The sequence below is a fragment of the Vigna unguiculata genome, chromosome 10 (assembly GCF_037176805.1).
Source record: "Vigna unguiculata cultivar grain cowpea cultivar isolate G323 ecotype 2 chromosome 10, ASM3717680v1, whole genome shotgun sequence".
NCBI lineage: Eukaryota > Viridiplantae > Streptophyta > Magnoliopsida > Fabales > Fabaceae > Vigna > Vigna unguiculata.
Genome location: NC_140801.1, coordinates 25,350,716 through 25,369,613, shown reverse-complemented (window position 1 = coordinate 25,369,613; position 18,898 = coordinate 25,350,716). Strand labels below are relative to the sequence as shown.

General features: G+C 35.5%; 2 protein-coding genes across 2 annotated transcripts; both read right to left on the bottom strand.

Moving 5' to 3' along the window:
• Window positions 1-3,066: 3,066 nt before the first annotated feature.
• On the bottom strand, window positions 3,067-3,914 carry LOC146882355 (uncharacterized). Its single transcript, XM_085667363.1, has 3 exons — window positions 3,831-3,914; window positions 3,385-3,549; window positions 3,067-3,309 (listed from the first exon to the last, which is right to left on the bottom strand). The coding sequence occupies exons 1-3, from the start codon at window positions 3,912-3,914 to the stop codon at window positions 3,067-3,069; spliced, it is 492 nt and encodes a 163-aa protein (XP_085523489.1).
• A 1,784-nt stretch (window positions 3,915-5,698) lies between these two features.
• LOC114165320 (uncharacterized) lies at window positions 5,699-7,027 on the bottom strand. The gene is made up of 2 exons (XM_028049969.1): window positions 6,206-7,027; window positions 5,699-6,067 (listed from the first exon to the last, which is right to left on the bottom strand). Exons 1-2 carry the CDS (start codon window positions 7,025-7,027, stop codon window positions 5,699-5,701), a joined length of 1,191 nt encoding a protein of 396 aa, XP_027905770.1.
• Window positions 7,028-18,898: the final 11,871 nt, after the last annotated feature.

The following is an 18,898-nucleotide window of genomic DNA, read 5'->3' as shown; positions in this document are numbered from 1 at the left end:
TGATTATTTATTAACATTAATTATTATATTTATAAAAGAAATAAAATATTTGATTTAATATCTATAATAAAAGAAATCAAAATACTTAATATCTATAATAAAAACAATCATAATACCTACTATAAAAAATTTCCAAAATTTTGGGGGTCCATGGCCCCCTGCTACCATGATCATCCGCCACTAATTCACTCAATTACGAAATCCACGCACACACTTAACACTAACCCTCACAATTCTCAGAGGGCTTTCTTCTTGTACCTCCATATTTCTTTTACACACCCAAATACTTTTTAAATTCAAACAATATCTTTTGACCATTTGATCGACGAAAAACAAATATCATCTTCATAATTATTTTTAGATATCGATTTTTGATAAAAGATATTTTCGGATGTCGACATCTAGAAAAGATTTTGAACTTTCGAATGTCAAAAAGCATACATATATATTACTAGAAGTCGACATTCAATAAATATATATATATATATATATATATATTTTTTTTTTTTTTTCTTTTCTTTTTTATATAATCTACTTAAAAAAATTAAGAAATAATTAAACTTTAAATTAATTTTTAAAAAGTAATATATATATATATATATATATATATATATATATTTTATTTTATTTTTAAAATATGTATTAAAAGATGAAAATTAAACAAAAAAAATGATAAACTAAAGAAAAAGTAATTAAAATCTAAATAAAATTAAAAAAATGTTAAAATAGAATATATATATATATATATATTTATTTATTTATATATATATATATAAATTAAATTTTGTCTCAGTTTAGAGAGGAACAAAAATGTTAAATTTAAAAAAAAATTAGGACCAAATTGAAAACAATTAACGAATATTGAGACCAAATCTATTATATATTAAGAAAAGAATATACTACCAAAATTACTACATTACTCATTCTCTTTTATTGACACATGTCATAAAATTAGTTTTTTCGTCATTTTAAAACTCTGATACAAAAGGACTCGGGTTCAAATCCTACAAAATTCAATTTGTTTATGTTTTTTCATTTATTTATGATTTCAACTATAATATTAATTATAAATAATATTATTATTATTTGTAATATTTTTATAAGTATTAGTATTTCTAATTATTAATAATATTATTATTATAAATATTATTTATAGTGATAGTTGTAACGCCCCAAATAAATAGATAAAACCCATTTAATAAAAACGCCACATACATAATATCCAGAGAGTACGAAGATTTGGTATATGAAGTACTTCGTACTCCAACATAACCATAAAACATAAAAGAGGCCCCACACGGCCTAAAACAAAATATACTAGATCTTGTGCAGACAAGAAAAGCATAGCTAATAAATTCTTCAGCGATGGGCCCCATAGTGGGTCCAATATTCGTCCAGTCCATCAAGCTGTAGCATTCCTATCATCATTACCACTGTCAGGGGTTCTCCCATCTGCTCACATCAATAAATCGATGATTATCGCAATAGGAGAAGAACCACATACAAGACAACCAAACAAGCAAACATGGTAAGCTAGTGTACAGAACTCTTATATCACAACAGTCAACATGCAATCTCAGAGTCAAACATGGATAGCAGACATTCACACATGGATTACCAAAATCATTTAAGACTCCCAAGACTTGACTATCCGGATACGCATATTAAGGCACCACCACGTGGCAGTGGAATTATGTCCTAGCAATGAGGCGTCACCGCGAGGCCTTCGCGGAATTATACCCTTACAGGAGGCACCACCACGTGGCCTTCATGGAATTACGCCCTGGCCCTTAGGCATCACCACGATACTCACGTGGAATTACGTCCTTATGTTGAGGCACCACCAGGGACTCCCCTTAAGAAGGTCCATGGAATCACGTCCAACAGATAAGGCGACACCAAGAGCTCTCACTACAAGAGTCATGGAATTACGCCCTACCCACACTTTATACATGTTTCACCAACCAATCAGAAGGTTCTCACAATACTAACATCATGTCTAAACAACCAATCATACAACTCATGCTTTCTAACTCATGCACAATGAAGCAATATATCATTTTCACCCCAACCTCATATATTAATCACGACATCATCCCTCAAACCATTCAAGTATAGTATTCAAGTCAAGAAAACAAGCAACCACATCATTAACCATTCATATTATAGCACACCACTCGCCCTAGTCTTGCTCAAGCTAGACGACCTCGCTCAGGCGAGGGAGATCCTATCGCTTAGGCGAGTCCCTTCTCGCCTAGGCGAGAGCTTGGAAAATGAAACAGTGGCTCCTGTGCATTCTCGCTTAGGCGAGTCCCTTCTCACCTAAGAAGGATTACCCCTTGCTAAAAAAGGAGGCGAGTCGCCTAAGCGGTAGCTCGCGCAGGAAAGGCTTGGGCGAGTCTCTGTTAGTCTCGCCTAGGTGAGACAAGCTCGCTTGGGTGAGAAAACCAATGCTCGCCACTGTTCACTCGTGCATAACACATAAACAACACCAAAATCGCATTTTAACCAATATCCAACAATCAAATCATGAGCACACCTCAAGGATATGACTTAAACTCATAAATAACCGAAAACCCTAGATTCCCTTACTTGGAAAGGGCTTATACGAGACTTCGACACCAACTGCGGAGTGCAACGGTTCGAGAAGCAGTCTCAAAAACTGGAAGAACAGCGGGCAATAAATGAACAAAGTTACTATGGAACCCTAAATGGTAGAAAAACAAAACTGAGCTCGAGAAATCTTTGGCCAAGATCGGAGTCAAGCCCTAGCAGAGTGTTCTGAAAGGAAGAGGGGCAGCGCTTAGGGTTCTGTTTTGCAAGAATGAATCAGAATTGGAAACCCTAGCAGCTTTAGGGCCTTAGCACCCTATGGGCCAGCCCTTAGGCCCAACAGATTAAGGCCAACCCTGAAACATTAGGGCAGAAATAAAATTGGGCCTTACATTCTCCCCAACAACAAAAATTTTCGACCTCGAAAATGGAAATTTACCAGGTGAAGAGATGCGGGTGTGATTTCCTCATGTCCTCCTCTAACTCCCATGTGGGGTCACCTGCCCTCCGATCTCAGATGACTTTGACCAATTTGATTATTTTTCCTCTGCGTTCCTTAACCTTGTTATCCTCTAGAGCAATGGGTGGTACTTCCATAGTGAGGTCCTCCCTGATCTGTATATCCTCAGCTTCCAACACATGAGCCCGATCAAACACATACTTCCTCAATTGTGACACGTGAAACACCGGGTGAAGATTTGCCAACTGAGGAGGCAAAACTATCTCATAAGCTACTGGTCCAATCCTCATCGAGATCTGATAAGGACCAAGGAACTTAGGAGAAAGTTTTCTTGAGCGGAGAGCCCTTCCCACACCAGTGGTTCGGGTCACCCTCAAGAACACGTGATCTCCAGCCTCAAATTCTAAGGGTCTCCTCCTGCGGTCTGCATAAGCCTTTTGTCTGCTTTGTGAAGCCTGCATTCTATTCCTCACCAATCTCACCTTCTCGGTGGTCTGCTCTAACAATTCTGGCCCAACTAACACGGCCTCCCCATCCTAATACCAACACAAGGGAGTCCTGCACTTCCGACCATAAAGAGCCTCATATGGTGTCATCCCAATGCTTGCATGGAAACTATTGTAGGTGAACTCAATCAACGGTAACACTTCATCCCAAGCATCCAAGTGATCCAAAAGTCCTCAAGTGACTGGATCGTCCTCTTAGACTAACCATCTGTCTGAGGATGATAGGCTCAACTCATCGTGAGTTTGCTTCCTAAAGCACCCTGCAAGGTTTGCCAAAACCGTGACGTGAACCGTGGATCTCTGTCTGATACAATGCTCGAAGGCACCCCATGCAACCTCACAATCTCCTTGATGTACATATGAGCCAACTTAACCATAGACATCCTCAGGTTCATTGCTAAGAAGTGCGAACTCTTGGTCAATCGGTCCACTATGACCCAGATGGTGTCATGCCCTCTAAAAGTTCGTGGCAGATGGGTCACAAAGTCCATCGAGATGCTATCCCATTTCCACACTGGTATTTCTAAGGGTTGCATAATCTCATCGGGTTTCTGATGCTCCACCTTTGCCTTCTGACAGGTCAGACAGGCCAACACAAACTGTGCTACTTCTTTCTTCATACCCTGCCACCACAAATTTTCCTTGAGGTCTAGTACATCTTAGTCATGCCTGGATGTAAGCTAAGGCAACTCTTGTGCCCTTCCTCAAGGATTAGCCTTTTCACCTCAACATCATCAGGCACACACACTCTGCTCTGGAATCTCAATATGCCGTCATTACCCAAAGCAAAGTCCTTTGCCTCTTTCGACCCCAATTACTCTCTAACCTTGTTCAGACTAGCATCCAATAACTGTCTTTCTCTAACCGAGTTCAGGAATTCACTAGATATGGTCAGGTTACTACATCTAATGAATCATGATTCCAACTCCTCCTGCAGTTTCATGTCTCTGAATTTCTCCAACAGTTCCACCTCTTTGATCATGAGGTGAGCGGTGTGCACCGTCTTCCTACTCAAAGCATCGACTACTACATTCGCCTTCCCTGGATGGTACAAAAGCTCAAAATCATAATCCTTCAAGAATTCTATCCATCTTCTCTGTCTCATGTTTAACTCCTTATGATAAAAAAGGTACTTCAGACTCTTGTGATCACTGAATACCCAGAATTGAGCACCGTAGAGGTAGTGCCTCCAAATTTTCAAGGCGAATACTATAGCTGCCAACTGTAGGTCATGAGTGGGGTAGTTTCTCTCATGCACCTTGAGTTGCCTCGAAGCGTAGGCCACTGCCTTCTTCTCCTACATCAACACACAACCCAACCCTAGATGAGAGGCATCACAATAGACCTCAAAAGGTTTTCCAATATCGGGGATCACTAGGATTGGAGCACTCATCAACCTCCGCTTAAGCTCTTGGAAGCTTTCCTCACACTTGTTCGTCCAAGTGAAAGGTTCGTCCTTCTGTGTAAGTTGCGTCAAGGGCGCCACTACCTTGGAAAATCCCTCAATAAACCTTCTATAGTACCCTGCTAAACCCACGAAACTCCTTATCTTTGTCGCTGATTTGGGACTTTCCCACTTTACCACTGCCTCTACCTTTGCTAGGTCCACTGCTATCCCCTGGGCGGATATCACATGTCCCAAGAATTGCACTTCATCCATCCAGAATTCACACTTGGACAGTTTAGCATACAATTGTTTCTCCCTCAGAATACCAAGCACTACCCTTAGGTGTTCGGCATGCTCCTCTGGAGTCCTGGAATAGATAAGGATGTCGTCTATGAAGACTACGACAAACTTATCTAGGAACGGTCTGAATATCCGGTTCATGTAGTCCATGAACACCGCTGGAGCATTGGTCACACCAAAAGGCATGACCACATACTCATAGTGTCCATACCGAGACCTGAAGGCCGTCTTCTACACATCATCCGCCTTCACCAATATTTGGTGATAACCCGACCGCAAGTTAATCTTCGAGAATACCGATGACCCGTGCAACTGATCCATCAGTTCGTCTATTCTCGGGAGGGGATACTTGTTCTTGATCGTCATTTTGTTTAACTGCCTGTAGTCCACACACAAGCGTGAACTCCCATCCTTTTTCTTTACCAATAACACTGGTGCTACCTAAGGTGGCGTACTAGGTCATATAAATTGTTTCCCCAAAAGCTCCTCAATCTAACTCTTGAGTTCCACCAACTCCGCCGGCGCCATCCGATATGGGGCCATCGACACCGGGCCGGTTCCCGGTACTAGGTCAATAGAGAATTCCACTTCTCTATTGGGAGGTAAACCTGGCACTTCCACCAGGAATACATCCTCAAATTCATGCACGACTGGTATAACTGACGTCCTCTCCTCTTTCTCCACCTTTAGATGTGTGAAGATTATGTAACACTGTGTACCCCCTTGTAGTTCCTTCACAACCCCCTGAGATGTTAACAACTCAGGCTCCTCTGAGTTGGGGAAAAGCAGCTTCTTCTCTTGACAATCTATAAGAATGCGATTGGCAGAGAGCCAATCCATTCCCAAGATCACCTCTAACTCCTGCAGAGGTAAGCATATCAAATTTACTTTATACTTGCGTTCCTCTACCTCCACTGGACACCTAGCACACAAGGACGATGTCCTGACCAAACCCGATGCCAGAGTAGACACCACAAGTTCACACTACAGCTCACACACCGGCAAACTCAACTTTTTCACACATGCATCTGACACAAATAAGTGTGTCGCTCCAGAGTCATATAACACACAACAAGCTTTTCTAGCTATCATACAATGGCTTATAACGAGGTTACCTGAACTTGCTACCTTCGTCCCGGTCATGGCGTACACTCTGCCAATCGCTTGAGGCCTGTTGTCTCTGTGCCTTTGTTGGTTCTGCACAGGAGTCTGTACTAAAGGTTGTGTAATTGCCCTAGCAAGGGTGGGGCAGTCCCTCCCAAAGTGGCCTTTCTTGCCACAGTTTTTGCACCTCTTGAAGCCTGCAAGCTGGGGGCATACATTCCTCTTATGCAGTCCTCCACACTGGTAGCACTGAATCCTACTCTGTTGGGAAAAAGACTCCCTAGACCCCTGAGACTGGAAATGAGGCCTAGTATAGGGCTTCCTCCTCTCCTCGTGCCTATGCCTGGACCCAAATGGTCCTTCCACTCTTGGCTGGTGTGGGTGTTGAGTTTCCACCTCCACCTTCATCTTCTCCATGACCCTCGCCTTCTCTACCAAGGTTGTAAAGTCTTTGATGGATAGCAGAGCCACCACCAAACGAAGGTCTCCATGGAGGCCGTTCTCGAATTTCCTGCATCGCCACTCTTCATCCAGTGGCATGGTGTAAAAACAACTGAGGTGCTTGAACTTTTCTACATACTTAGTCACAAACTTTCTTCCTTGGGTCAACTTCAAAAATTCTACCCCTTTAGCATATTTGACACTGTCAGGGAAGTACTCGGAGAGGAACTTCCTCCTAAAGACATCCCAAGTAACTGGTTCCTGCCTCTCCTCCATAATGGACTTCATGCAGATCCACCAGTGCTCAGCCTCACCCGTGAGCATGTAACTGCGAATGCCAGTCTACTCTCATCTAGGCAAATCTTAGCATCAAATATCCTCTCCAAGTCTTTCAGCCACTGGTCTGTTGCGTCTGGACTGGTCTTGCCTCTAAACTTCATTAGGTGGTGTTTCAGAAAGTCCTCCAGACTCCACTCCCTGGTCGTATGTCGTGGCTCCAAGCCAAAAGCAGGGGCAGCTACCCTGTTCTCCTTCAGCTGGCGGAGGGCCTCCATATGCTGTCTGTGAGCGTCCTCAGCAGCTTCCATCTGTTGCATCACCAGCTGTTGCTGCTCAAGTGTTGTCGCCTGTCGCTGCATTGATGCTTCATGTTATTGCATCATTGTCGTACTTTGCTGCGTCATAGCAGCTACCATTGCTTCAATCGCTCTAGCGATATCTGGCACATCGCCCTGGGAAGATTGTGGAGTCCTACGAGATGGTGCCATAGTTCATTGACACACAGGAAATCACTTGGTTAGGCTCGATAAGACAGGAATTAGCTAAGAACACTCAAAAAGACACAGAAAAAACTAAGCGGACACCAAAGTCCACAGACCTAAGGAACGACTGCTCTGATACCATAAATGTAACGCCCCAAATAAATAGATAAAACCCATTTAATAAAAACGCCACATACATAATATCCAGAGAGTGCGAAGATTTGGTATATGAAGTACTCTGTACTCCAACATATACATAAAACATAAAAGAGGCCCCACACGACCTAAAACAAAATATACTAGATCTTGTGCAGACAAGAAAAGCATAGCTAATAAATTCTTCAGCGATGGGCCCCATAGTGGGCCCAATACCCGTCCAGTCCATCAAGTTGTAGCATTCCTATCATCATTACCACTGCCAGGGGTTCTCCCATCTACTCACATCCATATAATCGATGATCATCGCAATAGGAGAAGAACCATATACAAGACAACCAAACAAGCAAACATGGTAAGCTAGTGTACAGAACTCTTATATCACAACAGTCAACATGCAATCTCAAAGTCAAACATGGATAACAGACATTCACACATGGATTACCAAAATCATTTAAGACTCCCAAGACTTGACTATCCGGATACGCATATTGAGGCACCACCACGTGGCAGTGGAATTATGTCCTAGCAATAAGGCGTCACCGCGAGGCCTTCGTGGAATTATACCCTTCCAGGAGGCACCACCATGTGGCCTTCATGGAATTACGCCCTGGCCCTTAGGCATCACCACGATACTCACGTGGAATTACGTCCTTATGTTGAGGCAACACCAGGGACTCCCCTTAAGAAGGTCCATGGAATCACGTCCAACAGATGAGGCGCCACCAAGAGCTCTCACTACAAGAGTCATGGAATTACGCCCTACCCACACTTTATACATGTTTACCAACCAATTAGAAGGTTCTCACAATACTAACATCATGTCTAAACAACCAATCATACAATTCATGCTTTCTAACTCATGCACAATGAAGCAATATATCATTTTCACCCCAACCTCATATATTAATCACGACATCATCCCTCAAACCATTCAAGTATAGTATTCAAGTCAGGCAAACAAGCAACCACATCATTAACCATTCATATTGTAGCACACCACTCGCCCTAGTCTCGCTCAAGCTAGACGACCTCGCTCAGGCGAGGGAGATCCTCTCGCTTAGGCGAGTCCCTTCTCGCCTAAGCGAGATTACCCCTCGCTAAAAAAGGAGGCGAGTCGCCTAAGCGGCAGCTCGCGTAGGAAAGGCTTGGGCGAGCCTGTGTTAGTCTCACCTAGGCGAGACAGGCTCGCTTGGGCGAGAAAAGTAGTGCTCGCCACTGTTCACTCGTGCATAACACATAAACAACACCAAAATCGCATTTTAACCAATATCCAACAATCAAATCATGAGCACACCTCAAGGATATGACTTAAACTCAGAAAAACATGCAGAAACCATAAATAAACGAAAACCCTAGCTTCCCTTACCTAGAAGGGGCTTATAAGATACTTCGACACCAACTGCGGAGTGCAACAGTTCGAGAAACGGTCTCAGAAACTGGAAGAACATCGGGCAGTAAAAGAATAGAGTTACTATGGAACCCTAAATGGCAGAACACGAAAAATAAGCTTTAGGGAGTACAGGTACGAGCTTGAGAAACACTTACATGGAGCGAAAAATAAAACTGCGCTCGAGAAATCTTTGGCCAAGATCGGAGTCAAGCCCTAGCAGAGTGTTCTGATAGGAAGAGGGGCAGCGCCTAAGGTTCTGTTTTGCAAGAATGAATCAGAATTGGAAACCCTAGCAGCTTTAGGGCCTTAGCACCCTATGGGCCAACTCTTAGGCCCAACAGATTAAGGCCAGTCCTTAAACATTAGGGCAAAAATAAAACTGGGTCTTACAATAGTAGTAAAATTATAACAAATATTAGTATTATTATAATAATAAAAATAATTGTAATTATTATTATATGTTACTATTATATATTATTGCTATTAGTATTATTAACATTATTAGTAGTAAAGTTATTACTCTTCTTTGTAATATATAATATTAATACTATTATATATATTTGTTAGTAATTACGTCTCAATTTTTATTAGATTATGATAAATTATTTTTTTGTCTTAAACTTCAAAAAATAGGTATATTGATAAATATATGATTAGTTTAAAATTTCACTCCAACATTTCATTGTTAATGTTCATACCCATTCAAATTTGAAGGATTTGTCGACCATTACTGAATTATGTCAACCTTTGACAAAAACAAACAAATTAAACATATTTTACTTTATTGATTGTCTAATTCATTTTATTTAACTCTTAATGTTTCATTTTCTACAACCAAGATTATGAAAACAAAATTCGGAATAAGATGAAAGATGAATTTCTTGAACACAATATGGTTATTTACATTCAAAAAGGAATAACTGGAAATTTTTATTCCGGATAAATTATTGATGAGTTTAAAATTTTTTACTATAAATTATTTTGGCTCCTCCAAAATTATTGGTCAAGATCCATCACGGGTTATTACTATTAACTATAACTAATAATCATTATTACTATGAACTATAAATATTATTATCATTATTATTAATTATAATTGTTTCTATTCTTATATTATTAATATTATATTATTATTATTATTATTAATAACAACTATAATTATTATAATAGTTATTACTATTATTATTATTATTATTATTGTTTTTATTATTATTGTTAGATACACATTTTACTTTTACTTACTATGTAGGAATTAAGTTTCAATTACTTGTCATTTTTATTTGTTTTGTTGTTCATTTATCTTTTCATTTGAACAATTATTTCAATTTAAAAAAATAGTTACTAAAATTAGTAAAATAATAAAATTGAAAAATAATTTTTTTATTATACTATAACTAATAATCATTATTACTATCAACTATAAATATTATTATCATTATTATTAATTATAATTATTTCTATTATTATATAACTAATATTATTATTATTATTAAGAACTATAATTATTATAATAGTTATTATTATTATTATTATTATTATTATTATTATTATTATTATTTTTATTATTATTGTTAGATACACATTTTACTTTTACTTACTATGTAGGAATCAAGTTTCAATTACTTGTCATTTTTATTTGTTTTGTTGTTCATTTATCTTTCCATTTGAACAATTATTTCAATTTAAAAAAATAGTTACTAAAATTAGTAAAATAATAAAATTGAAAAATAATTTTTTTATTATAAATAATTATTTAATTTAAAATATAATAATTAAAAGGATAAAATTGATAAAATAAAAAGGACAGAAAAGATGTTTATCTCTTTATATATGTAGTTGTATTAATATTATTATTATTATTATTATTATTAGTAGAAGTAGTAGTATTAGTATTATTTTCTTTTATCACTACACGATATTATTATAGTGGTATTATTATTATTATTATTATTATTATTATTATAATAATAGTTAGACACATATTTTACTTCTATTTACTACATATCATATTTCAATTACTTGCTCTTTATATTTGTTTTGTTATTCATTTTATCTTTATATCTTGGTATTTTTTGAACTGAAAAAAAAATAGTTACTAAAATTAGTAGAATGATAAAACTGACAAATAATTTTTTATTATGAATAATTATTTAAATTTAATAAATAATAATTAAGAGGTTAAAATTGTAAAAATAAAAAAAGGACATAAAAAATGTGTATCACTTTATATATTTAGTTAGTGCATTATTATTATTATTATTATCACTACGAGATATTATTATAATGGTATTATTATTATTATTATCACTACGGGATATTATTATAATGGTACTATTATTATTATTATAGTTAGACACACATCTTAATTTTATTTACTAAGATATCATATTTCAATTAGTTGTCCTTCTTAATTGTTTTGTTGCTGCTGTATATATCCTTATATATAATTATAGATTATTAGTATGTCAACTAGGGGTGGCAAAACGGGCCAGCATGTCCCGTTTTGGCCCGACCCATATGTTGTCCGGCAAAAACGGGCCAGGTTGGGCTGGCCCGTCAAACAGAAACGGGCCAATAATCACAACTCGACCCGTATAGGATGGGCTAACGGGTTGGGTCGGGCTGACCTGTCCAGTTTTTTTTTTCTTTTTTTTTTTAAAGTTTTTAATTTTTTTTAATTTTTTAAATTTGTTTATATATACATATAAGCTATTATTAAAGTCATATTTAATCAAATAAATATTTTTAAACTTTTAATTGATTAGTTAATGTTTTTAATTAAATAAGTTAAAATAATTTTTAAATTTATATATTAAATTATTCAATTATAGCTAATAATTCAAACTTAATTTGTAGGCGTTAATGATTTAAATTACAATACTATTATATATTTATACATTTAAAATATATAATATACAAAATTAATCTTTTTAATTACTTATTTTTTATTTTTTTTTTAAAACGGGCCAACGGTTCAGGATGGATTGACCCGTAGTTTGGTCCGTCAAGTTGACGGGCTAGACGGGACGAGCCATAACGGGCTGATGGGTTTAAATCTTCAACCCAACCTGTTCCTTTTAATACAGATTGACGGGCTGGCCCGTTGGGCCTAACCCGTTTTGCCACCCCTAATGTCAACATTAGTCTTGGTATTTGCATTGACATTAATATTTATAGCATAAACATATTATTATTATTATCATTTGTTTGTTGTTATTAGTATCATTATTATTTTCATTATTATTATTATTACTATTCATAATGATGTTATTAGTATAAATATTTTTTTTAATTATAAAAAATGTTATTATACTAAATACTTTTGTTAAATAGATTTTTAATCTTTTAAAATTTTTATTATTTATGATTTATATTAATATTATTATTATTATTATTTTTAATGGTTAAATAAATATAATAACAATTATATTGTTATTCTAAACAAATTTGATATAAATAAAAAAACGTGTGTACATGCACGGGTCATATACTATTATAATTATTTTGTAAAATAAATTAACTGCACCATATTGTAATATTAATTTTATTTATTATATTTAAAACTGAATTTACAACTTCATTTCATTTCATGGTATTTATTATTTTATTTTTACATTATTGTTATTATTTATCCATTATAACTCTAATTATTATTATTATTATTATTATTATTATTATTATTATTATTATCAACTCTAATAATTATAATAATAATAATAATAATTATTATTATTATTATTATTATTATTATTATTATTAACTATAATCGTTGTTATCAACTATAATTATTATGATCAGTATTACTATCAACTATAATTATTATTATTATTATTATTATTAACTACAATTATTTCTATTATTATATTACTATTATTATTAATTAGAACTATAATTATTATAATAGTTATTATTATTATTGTTGTCGTTTTTTTTTATTATTATGGTTACGTACACATTTTACTTTTACTTATTATCTATGAATTATGTTTCAATTACTTTACCCTTTTATTTGTTTTGTTGTTTATTTATCTTTACATTTGAATAATTATTTCAATTCAAAAAAAAAGTTACTAAAATTAGTAAAATAATAAAACAGAAAAATAATTTTTTTTATTTTAAATAATTATTTAAGTTTAAAATATAACAATTAAGAGGGTAAAATTGAAAAAACAAAAAAGAACACCAAAGATCAAAGATGTTTATCTCTTTATATATGTAGTTGTATTATTATTATTATTGTTGTTGTTGTTGTTGTTGTTATTATTATTATTATTATTATTATTATTATTATTATTATTATTATTATTATTATTATTATAGTTAAACACACATTTTACATTTATTTACTATGAGATCATATGTAAGGCCCATCAAAGGTTGGCTGGCCATTCCTGCCCTAAAGTTAAGGGATGCCCTCTTGTGTCTGGGCCTAGGGCTGGCCCAATTGATAAAACCCTTTCAGGTTACCCTAACCCTCACTTTGCACTCTTGCAGAAGACTCAGCAGCCGTCACTCTCCCTTCCCCTCACAGAACGCTCTGCTAGGGTTGCTCTAAGGTCCACTTCGAGCTAACTCAAACACAGTTCCTACTCCGCGTAAGTACCCCTTCTAGCTTGTATGATTTTTTCCTTGGCATTATTCCAGTTGGGGCTTCGTATTAATCCCCCTTAGTTCTGTTTCTCCGTTGTTTCCAGCTCTTTAGCCGCTCCCAGGACAGCAATGCTAGCTATCGTGCCGCCAAGGCTTCTGTTAACCCTTCCTCCAGGTACGAGAAGTTAGGGTTTCGAGTTTGCGTTGTCCCTAATCTGTTTTTGGGTTGTCTTTGATCTGTTTGAGCCTGCTGGATGTTTGTATGGATAAATCGCTATTTGTGGTGTGTGGGATACCTTGTATGATTGAAGGGTTTGGAAAAATTGTATCTGCTGCAGGTGAATCCAGGGCGAGACCTGGTAATCTCGCCCAGGCAAGTCGGACTCGCCTAAGCGAGTCTGGCGGAGGCTCGCCCAAGCCTTTTTCTCCAAAGGTCGCCCAGGTGGCCAACTCTTTAATTTTGAGCGAGCAGACAACTCGCCCAGGCGAGAGGGGTCTCGCCTAAGCGAGATCCCGCGTTGTTTCTTGTTCCTGTTTTGAGCCCTCACCTAGGCGGAGGGGGAACTCGCCTGACCGAGACTGTCTCGCCTGAGCGAGACCCCTCAGCCTGAGCGAGGTGCTGGGCGAGACAACGTTGTGTTTGGATGTTTGTTTATTTCTGGATGATCTGTTTTGGTTGGGTATGAATGTTATGATGAGGGACATTTATATAATGGAGTGTGATGTATACGTAGCATGATTCATGAATTATAAATGATGGGTTTGGTATGAGTATTGGCATGTGAACTAAATGAGATTGGTGTTGTTAAAGTGGCATGATAATGAGATGAGTTGGATTCTATGTACATGGATGGATTATGATGAGTTGGAATGGGTTGGATCTGGAAATGTGAAAGGTAACGACTTTAAAGGTTGATATAATGAGGGTATCTTTGCATGGTGAATATTATTTGATTGTATGATCGTATTTTGTCTGTGTCAGTGCATAATTCCTTGGGGTCTCTAAGTGAGACTTTCAGGGTCGCGCTTCAGTGGTCAGGACGTAATTCCATGGCCCCTGTTAGTGGGTGTTCATGGTGGTGCCCCATCTGTATAACTAGGTAAGGATTCAAGGTAAGGTTGCATCTTGACACTCTGAGAAGTCAGTTAGTCTCACCTAGAGCAGACTGACTCCTGTGGTGAGAGTAGCAGGAGGCCTGAAATTCATTAAGGGCTAACCTTGTGGTGAGGGAAAATTGATCCATCGTAACACTTGTAATACATAGCTCGGGGGTGAGCAGCTCGGGGGTGAGCAGAGGTATCCACCACAAGCGCAAGCATCCGCTGAATCTGACCAAGTTATACGTATCCGGATGAGTCGAGTCGGGTCGTAGTGTATTGATTGAAAGCCATAACATGCTTGGTTGATGTATGGATATTGAATGGTGAGAAATATATTTTGACTGTATGATAAAAATGTTGTTGGCTCTGGCTTACCATGTTTATTGTATGGTTGTCTTGTATGTGGTTCTTCTTTCTTGCGATGATCATCAATTTAATTGATGGGAGCAGATGGGCGAGGTTCCAGAGGTCAGCAAGGAAATGGAGATTCCGCTGCATAGTCCGCGTGGACTAGTTTATATTTTCTATATGAGTTCATCTAGGGCTGCGACCCACGAAATAGATGGTTTTAGATTTATATACTTTTAGTTAACTCTTTATCCCGTTTTCTTTTGGGCATCATGGTGTGCCATGGATCGCTGGGAGCTTGGTTTCAAACTCTCGGGCTGCGCTTGTATGTTATTTTATGCGACGCTACATTTAATTTCGCTTATAAATTAAATAGGGTGTTACATCATATCTCAATTACTTACTTTTTATTTGTTTTGTTGTTCATTTTATTTTTATATTTGTGTAATTATTTGAATTAAAAAAATAGTTACTAAAATTATTAAAATGATAAAATGGATAAATAATTTTTATTATGAATAATTATTTTAATTTAACAAATAATAATTAAGAAGATAAAATTGTATAAACAAAAGAGGGCACAACAAATGTATATCACTTTATTTATGTATTTATTGTATTATTATTATTTTTATTACTACCAGATATTATTATAATAGTTATGAAATAAAGCGAATAACATAGAGAATGACGACAGATAATAGAGAAGAGAAGAAACAAGAGAGAATAGAGAATGAGAGAATAGGGAGCAACTCATCTGTGTCTTATTATTGATAGGAAGAGTCCTATTTATAGATACAACATGTATTCGATAAAGGAAACAAATCAACGTAGTCAATACAAATATTTACATAATTTACATAAAGAGTAATGAATCATATGAGTATCAATCATATGAGTAAATGTATCAAATCAATGGACAATCATTAATTCATTAATTCATAACACTCCCCCTTGAGTGTCCATTGATAAAAGAATGTGCCTCGTTAAAACCTTACTAGGAAAAACCCTTTGGGATAAAAAAACCTAGTGAAGGAAAAAGAGTACAACATTCTGTATTCTGTAATACAATATTGTTCATCACATATTCTATTTCTCCCCCTCATGTAAACTTACATCATTAAGGTGACGGAGTCCGAACTTGTGAATCATTTGCTCAAAAGTTCTCCTTGGCAAAACCTTCATAAATGACCTGCCATATTTTCACATGAATGAATTTTTGGATATCTATATCATCCTTTCAATTGAACATACACTATTGTCTTCATATATGATTGTTGATTCCAACTTTCTCGGGGATAGTCACAAGTTTCTTGCACATGTTGAATTATAAACCTTAACCAAACATATTCACAACTTTCCTCGTAATTTTGTATGATTAGACGATGTTGCTACTATGGTTTGTTTCATATACCTTCATGAAACCATTGTGCTACCACATGTGAACAAACATCTTGTTTGTGATCAACCATTGTGACATTGTAAGAATATGTAAAACAACATGCATATTCATAACCCATTGGTCTGAATCTGAATCATTTGGATGGAATAAGCTCATATTCGTAGTACCCTTAAATTAACGAAGTATATGTTTTACTCCAAACCATTCTCTTCTTGTAGTTGAAGAACTATATCTTGCTTAACAAATTTACAGCAAATGCAATATTAGATCGAGTATAATTAGCAAGATACATTAGTGTTTGTATGACACTAAGATATGGTGCTTCTAGACCAAGAAGATCTTCATCATTTTCTTGAGGTCTAAAAAGAGTCTTTATCAACATCTAACGACCTCACAACTATTGGAGTGCATAATGGACATGACTTGTCCATTTAGAACATTTTAAGCACCTTAATTATATAAGCTTCTTGACGTATAAAAACACCTTTATTTAAATAATCAATTTCTAATTTCAAATAATACTTTGCCCTTCAAAGATCATTCATCTCAAATTATTTCTTTGAGTAATCAATTGCCTTTGTGAGCTCATTAGGAATTCCAACGACGTTTATGTCATCTACATAAACAATAATTATGGCAAATTCATTATTTGGATCTTTTCATATAAATACAAGACCAAATAGGATCATTTTTATATCCTTCTTTTAATAAGTACTCAATAAGACGGTTATGCCACACACGTCTTGATTTCTTTAATCAATAAAAGAGCATGTTCAATTTTATTGAATAACCCTCTTTAGAATTTGTCTTGTTGGGCAAATAAAATCCTTCAGTGATTTTCATATAAATATGATTCTCAAAAGAATCGTACGAATAGGTTGTAACATCATCCATTAGATGTAAATGCAAACCTTGTTGTGCAACTAGGATAATCAAATATTGCAATGTTGTTGCATCCAATACTAGTGAATATGTTTTTTCACAAATCAATACAAGGTTTTGTGAACAACCTTGAGCAACCAATTGTGCTTTGTATCTAACAATTTCATCATTCTTAATTTGATTTTTGCGCAAAAATCCATATGTACCCAACGGGTTTCATAACTTCAGGTGTGCGAACTATATGTTCAAAAACCTTTCGTTTAGCAAACAAATATAATTATGCTTCTTTGCATATTTTCATTTTGGCTAATCTTTTCTTTGCCGACAATCTTCAATGATCATTACTTATTGATCCTCATTGTCATTCATAGCATTCATCGCTATGTTATAAGTAAAAGTTTCGTCAATGTTAACTTTATTTTGGTTCCATATTATATGATTAATGACATAATTTATTGAGATCTCATCATTTTCAACAATTTTAGGTACTTGAGGTTCTTCTGGAACTGAACCATTAATTATGTCAAATGAATCTTTTGGGATTTCTACCTTTTCGATTAGGTCATTTTGCATTTTAGCTCCCTTTCTCATTCAAGAGTTTTTATATTTGGAACCAATAGGTCTATCACGCTTCAAACGTGTCCACATGAGTTTTTCAACCCTTTTTTTTCCGCATCATAATAACTGATCATGTCAAACAAGGCAATCATTTTGATTTGTAAACTTCTGGTTTACCATGACATGCATTTTAATTGTACTAATAAACTTGTAGTACAAACTATAAGAGAATGTTGATCATTTCTCCAACACACTTTCTTTTTCAACTCAATCATAGAGATATAAAGATATTTCATAGCTTTTTCATTGTTTGTCTCAATATAATATCCATTTAGACAAATATCATTGAAACTTAATAAGTTTCTATTCAACTTCTTGGTAGAAGTATAATAGCTCTTCTAGAGTCTTCAAATATATTTGTAGTACTATAAATAATACTAACATTGATGTCTCGCATTATCAAACAAGAGAAAAATTTATTACTCTTGAGAATTGTATAAGTTGTTGTACTATCAATAAGACACATATCTTTTAGTACTAGTGCAAACATTTGTTTTTCATATAAACGTAAATATCAATATGAGATTTATTTTTTTAACACTCTCATAATCAATGAGGTGATCAATGCTTCCATTTGCTTTAGCAAAGAAAATAATAATATTAAGATGAGTAACATCCATATGGCCATAATCAGAATCACCATCTTCCTAAGCAAAGTATGTTTCTATGTTTTTCTCATTATTTGTAAGATGCTTTGGTGTACAATGAGTACAACTCAAATGGCCTTTACCACCGTAATGATAATATATACTTTCATCTTTTTGTCAATATTTTCACATTTTCCTTTTCCCTTTTTCACATTATTGTGCCACTTCTGATGACAAAATGTCTTTGAAATTTTCTTTATAACCATGTCCATATTCAATATCACGATCACGATCATGAAAATATAAATC

Bases quoted from the DNA above. Each gene is read 5' to 3' on its own strand.
- LOC146882355 (XM_085667363.1), bottom strand. From the start codon at position 3,914: ATGAACCTGAGGATGTCTATGGTTAAGTTGGCTCATATGTACATCAAG. The intron at 3,550-3,830 runs GTATCAGACAGA...TGTTGGTATTAG, and splicing joins ATGGGGTGCCTTCGAGCATT to GATGGGGAGGCCGTGTTAGT. The intron at 3,310-3,384 runs GTGACCCGAACC...GGTCCTTATCAG, and splicing joins GAGATCACGTGTTCTTGAGG to ATCTCGATGAGGATTGGACC.
- LOC114165320 (XM_028049969.1), bottom strand. From the start codon at position 7,027: ATGGAGGAGAGGCAGGAACCAGTTACTTGGGATGTCTTTAGGAGGAAG. The intron at 6,068-6,205 runs GTGTGTGAGCTG...TTACCTCTGCAG, and splicing joins TGAAAAAGTTGAGTTTGCCG to GAGTTAGAGGTGATCTTGGG.